Consider the following 13853-nt stretch of genomic DNA (forward strand, 5'->3'; position numbering starts at 1 on the left):
GCATATTGAAACACGTATCAACAGATGCTCCAAGGACAAAGTTTATGTACAATAACAAAAGCTGTGAATACACACTACTAATTAGTCTGAACAGATTTCTGCATACTAGAGCTTCAGCTGTGATTTAATTATTCCCAGTGAGCATCAATGGATCTTCTAATTCTGTAATAAAGTTAAATACTGAAGATAAGTATGGGAAAAAAATTAGACTATGGGGGGGTGACAACATGGGCAATGTGTCATTTGGTTATAATTATAAATATTCTGCATAAGCATAGCATTCCATTTTAGTTTCCACAGCTTCTTATGCAGCCATCACAGTAATAATGTGCATGCACAGTACAGTGCAAGCTTGTTAAAGACATTTTTCAGGCAAAACCTAATTTGCTGTCATTACCTAATCTCAGGGCTGGGAAGGGCTCTCTCAGGGTCTAGGAATGATCTGAAAAACATTTGTACAAACCAGCTTTCTGTATGGCTTGTGAACATTAAAACCTCAGTCTTAAAGAACAGAACTTAAATCCATAGTTAGACAAAGTAATACATGACTGGGCACCCCTGTCATCAACAACAGACAATTTATACCATTTGGTCCTTTTAATGAACACTTTGGACTCCTATTTAAAACTATTCAGGGTCTTAAAATTGGTCTTTTACTATATAAAGGTTCTGAATTTTCAGAAATATTGCATATCTGCTTTCAAATGGGACCTGTTGTCCTTCTTTATGACTAGCTATCTTATTTACCTTTAAATGCAAGGCCAAAGTTGCTAAGCATAATGCTCAGGTGTTCTTAAAACATTAATATGTGCATTCTGGTCCTCGTAAGTACTTTCGAGAAATGTCCAGTCAGACACTTGCATTATTTTGAAGGAGATCTGGATGTCCCTTGTATCATTCTCATATACATCTGGGTAAGTCTCAGCTTTCTGGCTCTACTCTGGTTCTGGGAAAAAAATAAACACTAATTTACCTGTCACTTAAAATATTGAGGAAAGTTTGGTTTAAAATATATAGAGTTGTGATCATTTGGCAACTCCCACTTAGCTGTCACTTTCTGTATGAAGACCAGGTTTCTTTGTCAAGTTGCAGGGTGTATGGGTTGAGACACAGTAGGCATGGGACTGTTCCAGCTTTAAACCAGGAATTCTTTAATGCATTTTTACATCAAGAGTCATACTTTCACCAAAAAAACCAACCAAACAAAAATACCCAGTATTTTCCAGAAAAATAGGTGAACCAGGCAGAAAAAAGAATGTTGAAGGGAACACTGAACAGAGCACATTGCAACTGCCAGAAAATACGCTACAGCTCTTAGAGGAGGGCCAGATGAACGCCACACTAATTACTTACTTCTTTGGTGCAAGTTCTCTAACAAGTTTCCACCTCCTCCCATTTTTACAGCTGCATCCTACAATATTCCAGCAAGACATTAAGACTGTGTGGTAGCACAACTGAGGGGAATAAGAATGTCCACCCTAAATAGCTAAAGTTCAATGAGGTATTTTCAAATACTCTCATGGATCTCAGTCCAAAAAACGCTAACCTGTCAAATATATGCATATATAGCTGCTGATCAAGTTCTAAATATTAAATTTAAAGAGAGATCATACTAAATCAAGGAAAGCGTCAACACCATTGAGTTGAAAAACTGGATGTTGATTTCTTACCATTGTGCAACTTACCTGTGGACTTAATACCACATGAAACTGTGTCATTGTATGGAGGGAGCTGTGCAAAAAAAAGAAATGAAACTTATTTAAAGATAGAGCAACATTATTAGCATCTGATATCAGTTTCATTTGAGACATATGAATCCTTTAAAAATATCATTATTAAGGTTTGATTTTCTGAGAGTATGCCTTGAACTCATGCTTCTATATTTATCAAATCCCACACTGTAGCTTGAAGTGTCCTTGCAGATTACCACAATTACGGAAAGATAATCTTGGTGACACACCACAGGCTCATCAACTTCTCAAGCAATTCACCTCACAGCACCAGATCTTCCCTCACCTACAGTAACTCACCACAATTGTAAAATGAGGAACATAAACACCTTTTAGAGAAAAACTGAAGACAGACCAAATTACCTGTGAAAGGATGAAACCAAGTTTTGCAGAGAAAATAGCCACACCTAAATCTTTGACTCTCAACCCAGTGCAGCTACAGTTTTGCCCTTGAATCATTTCAGCTAAAGTGTATTCTTAATCACATTTAACGAAAAAAAAACCAAAACTTTTCGATCATCAGCCTAAGCATAAAGTAACCACAGCATACAGTGGACTGTAAACATGTCTAATATAAACCACTGGCATCATTTTATGGACTCAGTGTTTGATAGAACCCCTTGGTATTGAGTAACTACAGGCGGGCAACTTCTAATCCCCCACATCTGTCCCCAACTCCCCCAGCAGCTGAAATTATAATGCTGTAACAAACATCAGAGACTTCTCCATTGAAGTCTTCAGTTCTCTAAAGCTAAAGATACTTACAAATAATCTACTTAAAGCATTGTAGACAACAGTGCATTGGACGTGGCAAGAAATACAATCTTAAAATTACATTAAATTGCATAAAAAGAGCACATACTGTAAAATATATATACAAACCATAATACATCAGCTTTGCAGGTCAAAAAAGATAATAAATGAGGCTCCAAGCCTTTAACAACCTATTATTCCACATTAATATCGAACACAGATTCGATATAATTTTATAGTCAGAGCTAAAAATGTACTCTAAAAGCTTACAGTAAACAGTTTATTATGAAAGTGGTAATTCTTGTTTTTCTCTAATTCCAAGAGCTTAAGAAAAGACAAACTAAAAAAAATTTTAAAAAGTAGCTAAACTATTGGTCCCCTAGATATCAGCTTTCTGAGTTGACCTTTTTCATACAACTGGGTCATCAGAATCATCTTAGTCAAGAGGTGTCTGATAGAACATGTATTAAAAATGCCATGTAAGAGACATTCTAAACAGCTTTTAGCTTTAACAGTCTATAGGTACGGGACTTCAGAAGGACACCAGTATTGAGAGGTGCTGGGGCTCCCACAACTGGCACTGCCCCCAAAAGAATGTATGTTAAACACCACTGCGGAATTACAATCTCAGTCGGCTGCTTGAATTTCACCCTATTATTTTTTTTTTCAGACCACTCTTCTCTGAAATATCTGCACAGTGTAAAACTAATAAGGATAATTTTTATTTCATCATCCATATAATTAAAACATTGAACTGAACCAGATCAAGGACAAACTGAAAGAACATTGTTCAACACAGTTTTTTATTTTGGTACCTAACCAGTGAGTGGTACGCTTGAGACTGTTATAAAATGAAGTAAGACTGGTTCGAATGCTGTAAGTTCATGTTTCCTCAACATACTTTATGAGAGTAGCTTTATAGAAGTCAAGATACAACATTTTCCCCAATGGAAGCATTAGAATAGCTGATGTAGGACATTTAAGGTGACACTACCCAGGATGCCAACGTCATGCTGCTGCTACAGTATTTAATAGTGGGAAAACAGCAATATTATCAGAAGAAACACACATTACCTCAAGATCTATTCTGCATTACTTCCCACCTAACAGGAAATATATAAAGCTATTCCCTAAAGGCACGTACAAGCTACCTATTTCTTTCTAAGTTTCCCTGACCCACCAGCTCACCCCATTCCTTTCACATGCACTTGTATTGTTTAGCGGTGTGCTATACTAATTATACCTGTAAAATTAAGTTACAGGAAACTAAGTCAAATTAACAATGGTCATCAGATTTGTACAATGTGACAAAAGGATTTCCCCATCCACAGTTGAAGTGTTCACTTACTTTACATTGAGGGAGGACAGAAGCATGATTGAAATGTTTAAATAGAAAGGTTTGGAGGAAAAAACATGGAAACTGACCAAGAGGAAAGTTACATTTCAAGTCTGGAGATTAGGACAATAACATGATACTCTTCCCTACAAAGGAAAATGGCTTCTTCACTCTCTGCCAAGAACTACAGAGAACAAGAGTCTACAATATCATACCCCTTAAGCGAAAAAAAGAAAAAAAAGGGCAATCAAAGCTGAGATAACAGGGCTGGGTAACTCACTTTCAACAACCCCAGCTCTAGAAGATAACAAGCAGAAGGTGGAATAATTAATTTCTAAAAATCCACATACATGGAAAGAAGACTCCTGTTCAATATCTTCATTTTGTAAATTAGCAATATTGTGCTATTTCAAATTTGCACCAAGAGATGTAGCTTTAAAATGTTATTTCTAATAGAAGTTTAAAGTAGATCTTACCTCAACAGAGCATCGTGGAGTCACAAAGAACTGATTAAATTCATCAGGGCTGAACTCCCCAAAAATATACTAAAAATAAAAGAGAAGAATCTTTGTTAAAGAAGGTTTACATTCAACATAATTAATAAATTCATAGTAAAATTTATTAAGATACCAGCATTCAAAAAGATCTGTGTGTTGGGAGCCAGAAACTGCCCTCTTTGCATCCCAACTTTCATTTTAATTCCTTCCCAAGTTTTTCGCAAAGTACTTTATGCTCTAAAACTGTATACAATGTATTTTCCTTTGAATTCCTATTAAAGTATCCACAGCACAAACTGTTAAAGTTACATCAGTTCATGTAAACCCTAAACACAAACTGGTTTACCTTCTAAAACAACACAGACACATACCCTCTACAACACAAAAAAACCCACTTACTGTACTGGAGTTCTGCTAAACTAACAAGTTACGCAAGAGTAATGATACCACTACCTGGGTGCACAAACAGTCCCACTGAACTGAAACTGCTGAGGTTTAGAAAAATACACAATATTTAAACAGTCATCAATTTTGGTACAGCTGCTCTTTGGAAGTTTGCTACTCTTGTGCCTGAGACTCTACATACTGAACCTAGGATTAAATGTCTTTTCTCCAACATTATCTTCCTGCATCCTTTTAGATTTTTTGTACATTCTAAAATAGAAATCTAGAAGTACCTAACCAGATTACAAAAAACCCTCATACTGAAACAAATATATATGGAATTTACAGAAAATGAAGCATTCTCAGTAAAAAAGGCCCAACATGTTGGCATTTCATAGCACCTGGAATGCGCAGTTCTACAAACTTGCGCCACCAGCTGTAATCAGCTGAACAGCATCTGAATATCCAGGACAGCAGAGAGATACTGGGACAGAAAGAGGCTGGGACAAGGAGTTGAATAAACTGACAAAATAGACAAAAGGACTGGAAAATATCAGCAATAACACATTTTTGGCATGTGGAAGGACATTCACATTAAGACTCACTAGGCATGAGTATTATGGCCATGGATAAAAGCAGGCTGGGTTGGTGCAGGACTCTGATGGTCATTTAAGACAATTCTTTGCCATCTTCCACCTTCCATCAGAAAACCAGGGCAGAAACCAGCTTTTCCATCAGTGTCACATCTTGCTCATGGCAAATCCTCAGCTTGGCTGCAACTAACATGACTGGGAGCTGAATCAGTCAAAAAAGTTCTTAAATTTTTAAAAATCGTCTCTAGTGAAGCACAGAGTGTCACAACAAGCCCTAGATGTGCTCATTCAACACAGTACCTTTTTTTTTCCTTCACTTTAAGTGGTTTATTCCATTAAAACTCACACACTTGCTGTCTGCATGACTCACAGCCATCTACTTCCATAAATTTCAAAGCTTGTTTAAACCAAATTCCACAGCAACTACACAATGTCGTTTTCTTACACTAAAAGTTATTTATAGACATATCACTGTCATGTGTGAAAAGAATTTAGTAATTTTAATGCCCTTCAGTGTTTTTAAACAAATATTAATATAATCTGGTTTGGTTGACAAACAATTCATACAGTCAAAGCAAACTGGAACATCTGTGATAGAAACATCTGAAGCACAGTAAAGCAATTAATGCTTTAAATGACCTTCATATACCCATATAAACAGCTGTTAACTACCAACTGAGCCAGTACAACAGAAGAGGATCACTAAATGCTACTGGCGTGAACAGCTTCACAGTTCTTGGCACAGAACTTAAACTTGGCTTGTGCTCTCAATGTAACCAAGTCATTTTTATTCAGTAACACACCAGCTAGAATTTATGATATTCCAAAAACATGCCTAAGAAAAACACACTTGCTGAATCGTAACTAAATTATGCTTTTGGGAGATATGTTTGATGCAGTAACGCAACAAAAATTTCAACTATAGACTATTAAAAGTTATATAAATCCAACCCTAATTTCTCCATATAATAAGTCTTTTCATTTAGCTGCATTTTTAACTGAGGTATCACAGGCCTGGTAGTTCTTTCCACGCAAAAGAAAGCGCTACTTCTTAATTAGGGATCATAAGACAAAAGTTAAAGTGATCACTAATACTATCTTAATGGAAGAGTTTAACTATATAATGATGTATTCACATAGGGAAGTGTTGTGTCTATGCAATGGTTTCTTCATAATTTAAAACAACTTCTAACCCAAAAACTAATCTTTGTTAGACTATAGTGCAAAAAACCCTACCCCATTTGGGTCTGAAAAAAACCCAGAATTTTATTTGATTTTTTGAAGCTTTAGCTAACAATGCTTTATACCTGCAAATACAAAAGAAACCAGTTAAAAGTTCCCTGCATAATAAACTGAGAAAAATATTGTTTCAAAGTAAATGTCTTAGGCTATATGACTGATGACATAAAAAACCTCCCCAACTTAAATGACCGTCCTGTCCTCTGCCTTGTCTCTCGAGAAATATATTTCTGCCAGCTGCACACACAGCACCCTCTGCTAGCGCAACACCACTTTCTACCCTTTTTAAGGCACAACTACGTGCTGAAGTGAAAAAGAACCAAGACATCGCATCACTTGGACAAGAATCATGATCTCTGCAAAAGAAGGATGCAGAGAGGGGAAAGAGCCACTAGAAATACAGCGCTCGCTCCCTGTCTGTCTGCCCAAGGACCCAGAGTGCCTGGTGCTGTGCTAATTATCTCTGGGTAAGAGCAGATTTCAGTTGTGAAACAGCTTCAGAAAGACATCACTGCAGTACTTACCCTCAACCATTAACTCAAATTTAAAAGGTTTTTCTGTAACTGAAATGCCTAAGTAGTATTTTCGAGCAAGAGAGTGCTAGGATTTCATGAAAGCACTATACCCCTGAACAAAATGGCCTTGTTATCAGATGAGATTTTGGGGTCCCAGCTTGTACACTCTAAATTATTCTACATAAATTCAAAAGCTTTAAAGTTAGGGGGTTTTTCAAACTGACAAAATCTAATACTTGAAACAACCAAGCAAAACTTTAATTACGTTATTTACACAGCTCCTACATAAGCCACTGACAACGAGCATTCATTTATCCCCCACTCTGTAAATAACATTTAAAACACAGAGCAGAGATACTCTCCCTTGTGTTAAAGCTTTGCCAAAGCTGTTTCTGTCTATTTCAATTCCAATTTTAATACTTTCAGGTGAGCACTTGTGTAAAAACACACATATCCATTAGAACTACTTCAAATTGATCTCTTTAAATGTCAAACTCTAATCTGCCCTACACCACATCAGTTTGAAATTTGTGTGTACATCACAGTACTCTAAGGTTCAAATCACCAATAACAGACTGGGACTTCACCGTAGAACCTCCGAGGAAAAAGTGGGTTTCAGACACAGATACTCACGGTCGGCCCTAACACAGGCTAGAGATTGTGATATGCTTGAGGATAAGCTGATTGTCAAGATGTGTCAGAGCATCAATAGCCTCTTACTTCACAGTAACTACAACTGTACGTTACCTGAGCAAAGGATCAGCACGATTGAATGGACAGCTGGATTGGCCCAGTTAGCAAAATCTGTGCTTATTACCATCAATAATACATAAAGTACGTACAGCAACATAAGAAGCCAAAATACTTTAAAATATTACCAGTGAAAAGCTGAAGTTTAGCTAGAGCTCTACATTAATTTCAAGGCAACAAATAAACAACCAATCAACCACAACAACAAAAATGGAGCTTTCTCCAAGTAAAAATACTGTTTAGCATTTAACTACGTATTTCAAAAAGTTAATTTATATCCTCAGACAAACAAGCATTTGTTGAAATCATGCTCAATAGTAGTCAATGGTGTAAGTGGTAACCTGCAAAGTAGAGGAGGAATGATGCTTAGAAGAGAGAGCCCAGTCCTACGTCAACACTGGATTCAGACAAAAATACCTAACAGAACACCGGGGGGAAGTTTTGAAAATTTCCATTGTAATGTTACTCCTTTCAAAGATATATAATCCCTAAAAGGCTTAATTCCAAGTCAAATCTGATCTCTCCTTCTCAAACCATCTCTGCAACCTCCATGGAAGTCTTCTGTTCTGGTTCCTGGGAAGGGGCAGGAAACGTCCTTGCTTTTTCAGAAGCACACATTTCACTCTGCATTTCTCCCACTACTCTCCAGATTGTTTAACTCTGCCGAGCAATCATTAACCTTGCATTAAGTGTATTCAAGGATCTCTCAAGATACCTCGGTCTGGTGAGCTTCATTTCTGCCATAGATTAAGAGTAATGTCAAAACAGGATCATATAAATTTCAACGCTCTTCCACTTGCAACTGGATAAGAAAAACAGATGGAAAATAATGGTCTTCTCTGGGGGGAAGGCATGTGGGAGGCTTAGGGAAAAAAAAACAAACCACCAAACACCACCGCGTACCTCTACTACCTTTCCACTTTCTCAGTGTTTCCAAATCTCTCCTTTGGAATGCAAAAACAATATAATAAACTCAAAAGATACTGATGGATCTATTTCATTTTACAATTCAAGACTGTAACCCACCTTGACAATTTATCAGAGAGGTATGTTATTAAGCATATTAAAATCAAGATTATTTTAACTGAGTAAACATATGCTAACATAGCAAACCACCCCTCTTACACTGCATGATCAGAAATTGATGTTTTTTCCATCTAACGTCTTCCATACAGAGGTTTAACAACCAATCACTTTACAAAGAAAATTATTCACAAAGGTTGGTTTCTACCCCTTTTTAAAATGCCACTTTCAAGATAATGAAGTGCTGAACTTCTGGATGTTTTCAGATGTGAATGCCACTCTTCCAGATGCTCACATCTATGAGACCGAGGATGAAAATAAAAGTAAACAGTGCTTGAATAAACCTTAAAAATGAGACAGCATTAGGTGAGATAGTACATCACATAGACAAAATCTCTCCTTTCAGATACTGACACTAACAGCAACTAGCACATAAATTTAAAAAAGAAAAAAAAAAGGCAAAGTTAAATTACTTTGTGCAATTCTAAAATGGTATCTCGCTTCACATGAAGCTGCTGATGGCATGGGTGCTCCAGTTTATAATTAACCTTTTTTATGTTACCAGTACTTCAGCTTTAATTTATTTGCCTTATTTCCACCCATCAAGATTTTGCCACTAAAGTCTGAGGCCTGAATTCTAAAGGTTCTCATACAGCTTTGGAGAGTACACAAAAAAAACCTGAAAATGTTTGGAAGAACCAGATCAAACTGTAGTTCTCAACTCCTTCCTATGTGACTGAAAAGAGGATTTCAAAAGAGCTGCACCTTCGCCACCCTCTCGAAGAACTTAAAACTGTAAGATTAGGCTATTATACAAATACTCTGCAGATGAGAAATTTTTTAAAAGTATATCACATTTGCAATATATTTTTCTATAATACAAGCAAGAATACTGAATGAATGAGATTATTGAAGCTGGTACAGCAGAAAGAACTCAAAGCTTGCATTTCCAAGACTCGTGTGCTGGTGTCACCAATTTTAGCATTTAGTCTGACATGCTATAAAGAATCAAATTGTCCTGTGTCAAGTACCTGCCTCTCAACATGAGTTACCTTTAAAAGAAATACTCATGTTAAATACCAATCTTAGAACAACATCCTGAACACTCCTGATCATCAGTCACTGGTGTTTCCAGTTGCAAGTTAATTTCTGTAATATAATTACAATAGTATTACATATATCTGCACTCCAGCAGATTCTACACCACTTTGAACAAAACATTTCATCAATTACATCATATTTATATCTTCGAGATACTAACTGCATCTAGATTATAAAAGAAATTACATAAAACCAATTAACCAAATACATCTACACAAGAAAATTTATTTTCTACCACACAGAAATAAGAATACTTTTATGTTCCTACTATAAGTCTGGTATCTATAAATGACCAAATGGCATCTTAACTACGCAGATAAAAGCAGCAGCAACAGAACTAATCACAGAAGGGAGGGGGAGGAAGGCTCTCTGAAGACCCCCAAAGGATTAAAATGCCTGACCTGCAAGCTCTTCCTGTGTCGACTGTTTTTTTGCTGTGCTCTCTTTAACCACTTAAAAAATGAATGCTAATATTACCCTTCTGCCTGTAACGAGATCTCCACTGGCATTCCAGCCTGACAACACAAACACCCTTTCAGAGGATTACAAGGAGGAGGAGCACGCTACACAGCTGCTTGTCCTAGAAAAATGCATCATCATCTTGGCATCACCTGTGCTACAAGAAAAGCCAGGAAAATGAAGTGTCAATTTCTGCTTTCAACAAGCATTAACGTGGCTTTCATCTAAAAACCAACAGCTTCAGATCTTCCAGTCAAATTAGTTTAAGCTGCGAATACTCCCACTTCAACAGCTTTTCCACAAACGAGTTAAAAATACAGCTTTTACTTAATGATGGCAAGGAATCATAGAATAATTCAACTGTATCTAAGCAGAAGGCCTAACAAGTTAAAACTAGTTCACACATAAATTCAAATGATGTTTATGTTTATGTATACCATAAGCTATACAATCATTCTCACTGAGCTACTTCTATGAAATGAACTTATTCTTAAAGCTATCAGAACAGGATGGAGTAGAGGAAGAAAATGAACCATTCAAAAGCCTGTTTTCTGGCAAGGAATAAAGGGCACATGCATATGACTGCACTTGGTTTTTATTAGCAGAGAAAATGCTATTACATTAGTCATCCCAGCAGCAAATATGGTACTTCTCCCTCATCCTTCTCTCCTATTTTGTCAAGGTTTATATATTTTTTGTTTTTTCTGGAAAGTGTAGGGAAAGACAACTTTCCCCCAGGTTCTCCTTCCTTTTGAGCTGCAATCCATCGATTTAGTACGTAGATGATTACTTTACTTGCTACAATAAGGCTTTCTCAACTTCCAAATCCCAGGAGACTTATTGCTAAAATGCTTATAAAAACACATACAAAATTGTGAGACTGAAAAACAGGTTTGTTGGTTTGGTTTTACATTCTGAATTTGCAAACAACAACCCACAGCCAGGGGCTATGAAGACCACTGGTCACCTAATTACAGCCATATCACAGCCTAAGTGGTAGTATTTTAAGCAAACCAGTTTCTGAAAAAAATTCTGTGTTGATATATCCTCTTTACAGAAAAATAAATAAAAATGCATGGAAATGAAGCTGTACTTTAAGGCAGAGTAGTTGCATATTAAAGCTTTTAACAGTTGAAAGGGCAAGGAATCATAAGCAAACTCTCAGTATAGTTTATAGTCCTTTATCTCTGGCTTGCAGCTTAAAACTAGAACATTAACAAACCTACATAGTACTTGGAGAAAGATCAGAGATAGGTAAATGTAGGTCAGCTAAGCCCATGAGTCAGTACAACTCTGTCTGCCCACCATTTAAGCAATCAAAGGCTCAAAAATATAGTGTATGACTGTACCTTCCCCCTTTTCCAATTCAGGGTTTCTTGGATGTTATTACAGAATCCTTAAAGCTGAAGAAAGTTAGGGATTTTCCACACATTTTACATTAATTAATCTGAGGGGAATTTATTCCATTATGCAAAAAGAATAATAATTTTAAAAATTTGTTTTCTAATCAGAGGAGAAAGCCAGACCACTGGCTAGTATGAAAATAGAAGTTGCTGAAATTTCAGTTGTGACCACAGAGTTACCGGAAGAGCGGGTTTAATGAATAAAAGACCCCTAGAGCCTGAACCTACCATGGAGGCACAATGTGGATCAGAACAATTTATCATGAAGATATAACTAAAATATTCACCAGAGTAAAGCAGGTTGTGCTCATTCATCATTATTCTTTTTCATCAATTACATAACATATTTCAAATAAAAGCAACACACCAAACAATAACAATACCCCCAAAACACCAGTCAATTTCTTACACCCAAACACATTCTGTTTATGTATTCTCTTCATTCTACTCCCAAAAATGAGGTGCTTGTTGGCATTCCTCCATTTCAAACAAACAGCAGCTGCCACAAGTGCAACTAGCCCAAGGAGGCTGTCTATAAACTGCTGACTGTAATTAGTAGTGTGGGGGAAAGGGAGTGGAAGAATAAAAACCAAGCCATCATCTTACATAGACACCATTGCATTTATGAGCATGGCGTATCTTCCCCAACTGCGGAAAGACACTCTTATCTTCTGGGCTGCCCCAGGAAAAGAACTCTGCTGTCTCACACTTAAAGCTTTCCCCAAGTGGTGTTCCCAAAAAACAAACCAAAAAAGGAACGTCCACAATGAGCCATAATTTTATTTTGTAAATAATAATAGTATAAAGAGGCCAATGCAGCTGTATGATCTATACTTGATCATAAAGCAATGATCCAGTGACAGAAGAATTGTGTCTACATTTTATATACCTTTTAATTTGCATCCTATGAGAGAGCATCAGGTATTCTTTCTAAGAAAGTATCTTTTTCTCATACCTTCCCCTGGAATCCAAGGTAAAAACATACATTCACACATTATACAAACAAGCTGCAGTGAAGAGCAGTCACTTCGGGACTAGAGCAGGAATACCTGGAAAGTGCCCTCCAAACAGAAAGCAAGAGGGAAGATAACAACTGCATTGTCAGAAATGATTACATCAAATTGTAGCTCTTTGGAGAGCACAAGATGGAATTTCTGACATCTTTACACCAGCAGCTCCACCACTACAAGCCCACAGAACATCTGCCAGTGATTCAGAGAAGTAACATTTTCCAATATATTTTCTTGCGATGTTAACTCAAAAAGCCAAACAAAAATACTTTCCCATTGAATTCTCCAAGCAGGCAGCCCTTGCAAACATCAAAAGAAAAATGCTTCCAAAATAGGTAGACAGGTCCTTCCTCAGTTTTCAATTCAAGATCAGTGGTTGGTAAAACACCTATTGCTAAGCCTCTATCTTCACACCCTTGAAGAATCTGAAAACACCAGCTTCAAGCTGGTCGCTCATAATTGAGCAAAAACTTACTGCAAGCTCTGCTTGCACTGAACTAGTTACCGAGTCTAACGTGCAAATTGGAAACTCTTCCCTTAATGAAGAGCAAAAATAATTACGACCCAAATTATTCTCATTTACTACAGCATGATAAGCACTGAGGAGAGAGAAGCTGGAACATGAAGTTACTCAAGAACATAGCCAGTTTAACTACTATTTTATTATAGGTGGGGCAGGCAAAACAATCTCTCATTAACTTTATCTCACACTTCCCAGCAGCAAAACCTTGATCTTAGCCATTTTTTTCTCTACCAGACTAAAATCATTAGATCTGCAACCTTTTGTGCCAGATGCATACGACAGAACAATCTTCTAAGAACACAGTACTAAAATCAGTTTTCCATCTGAAGAACACTGCTTCAGCCACATTAAATAGCAAATTGTCTTTGAACACCTCACAGCAGTCCATCCAAATTCCAGACATGCTGTATAAATCAGCATTTTTCTGAAGTTTACAAAATCTATTTAGCGGGTAATTTAGCAACTAAGATTTTGAAGGACTGTTTTCAATGTGATTCCCTCAATTCCTCCAGGTAGAAGAACAGCACATACTCTCTT

General features: G+C 36.8%; 1 protein-coding gene across 2 annotated transcripts in view; it reads right to left on the reverse strand.

The window, feature by feature from the left end:
* Nucleotides 1-13853, reverse strand: part of USP10 (ubiquitin specific peptidase 10) — a 46662-nt gene that overhangs the window by 22445 nt on the left and 10364 nt on the right. The window contains exons 2-3 of one of the 2 annotated variants that reach the window (XM_080351764.1): nt 4296-4364; nt 1686-1731 (exon numbers count right to left, since the gene is read on the reverse strand). In XM_080351764.1, the coding sequence (XP_080207890.1) occupies nt 1686-1731; nt 4296-4364 (115 nt within the window). Of the gene's footprint in view, nt 1-747; nt 884-1685; nt 1732-4295; nt 4365-13853 lie in introns of those variants that run through there. The other variant, XM_080351765.1, reaches the window with a different exon arrangement.

Source organism: Nesoenas mayeri (genome assembly GCF_963082525.1).
Source record: "Nesoenas mayeri genome assembly, chromosome: 12".
In the NCBI taxonomy this organism is placed as follows: domain Eukaryota; kingdom Metazoa; phylum Chordata; class Aves; order Columbiformes; family Columbidae; genus Nesoenas; species Nesoenas mayeri.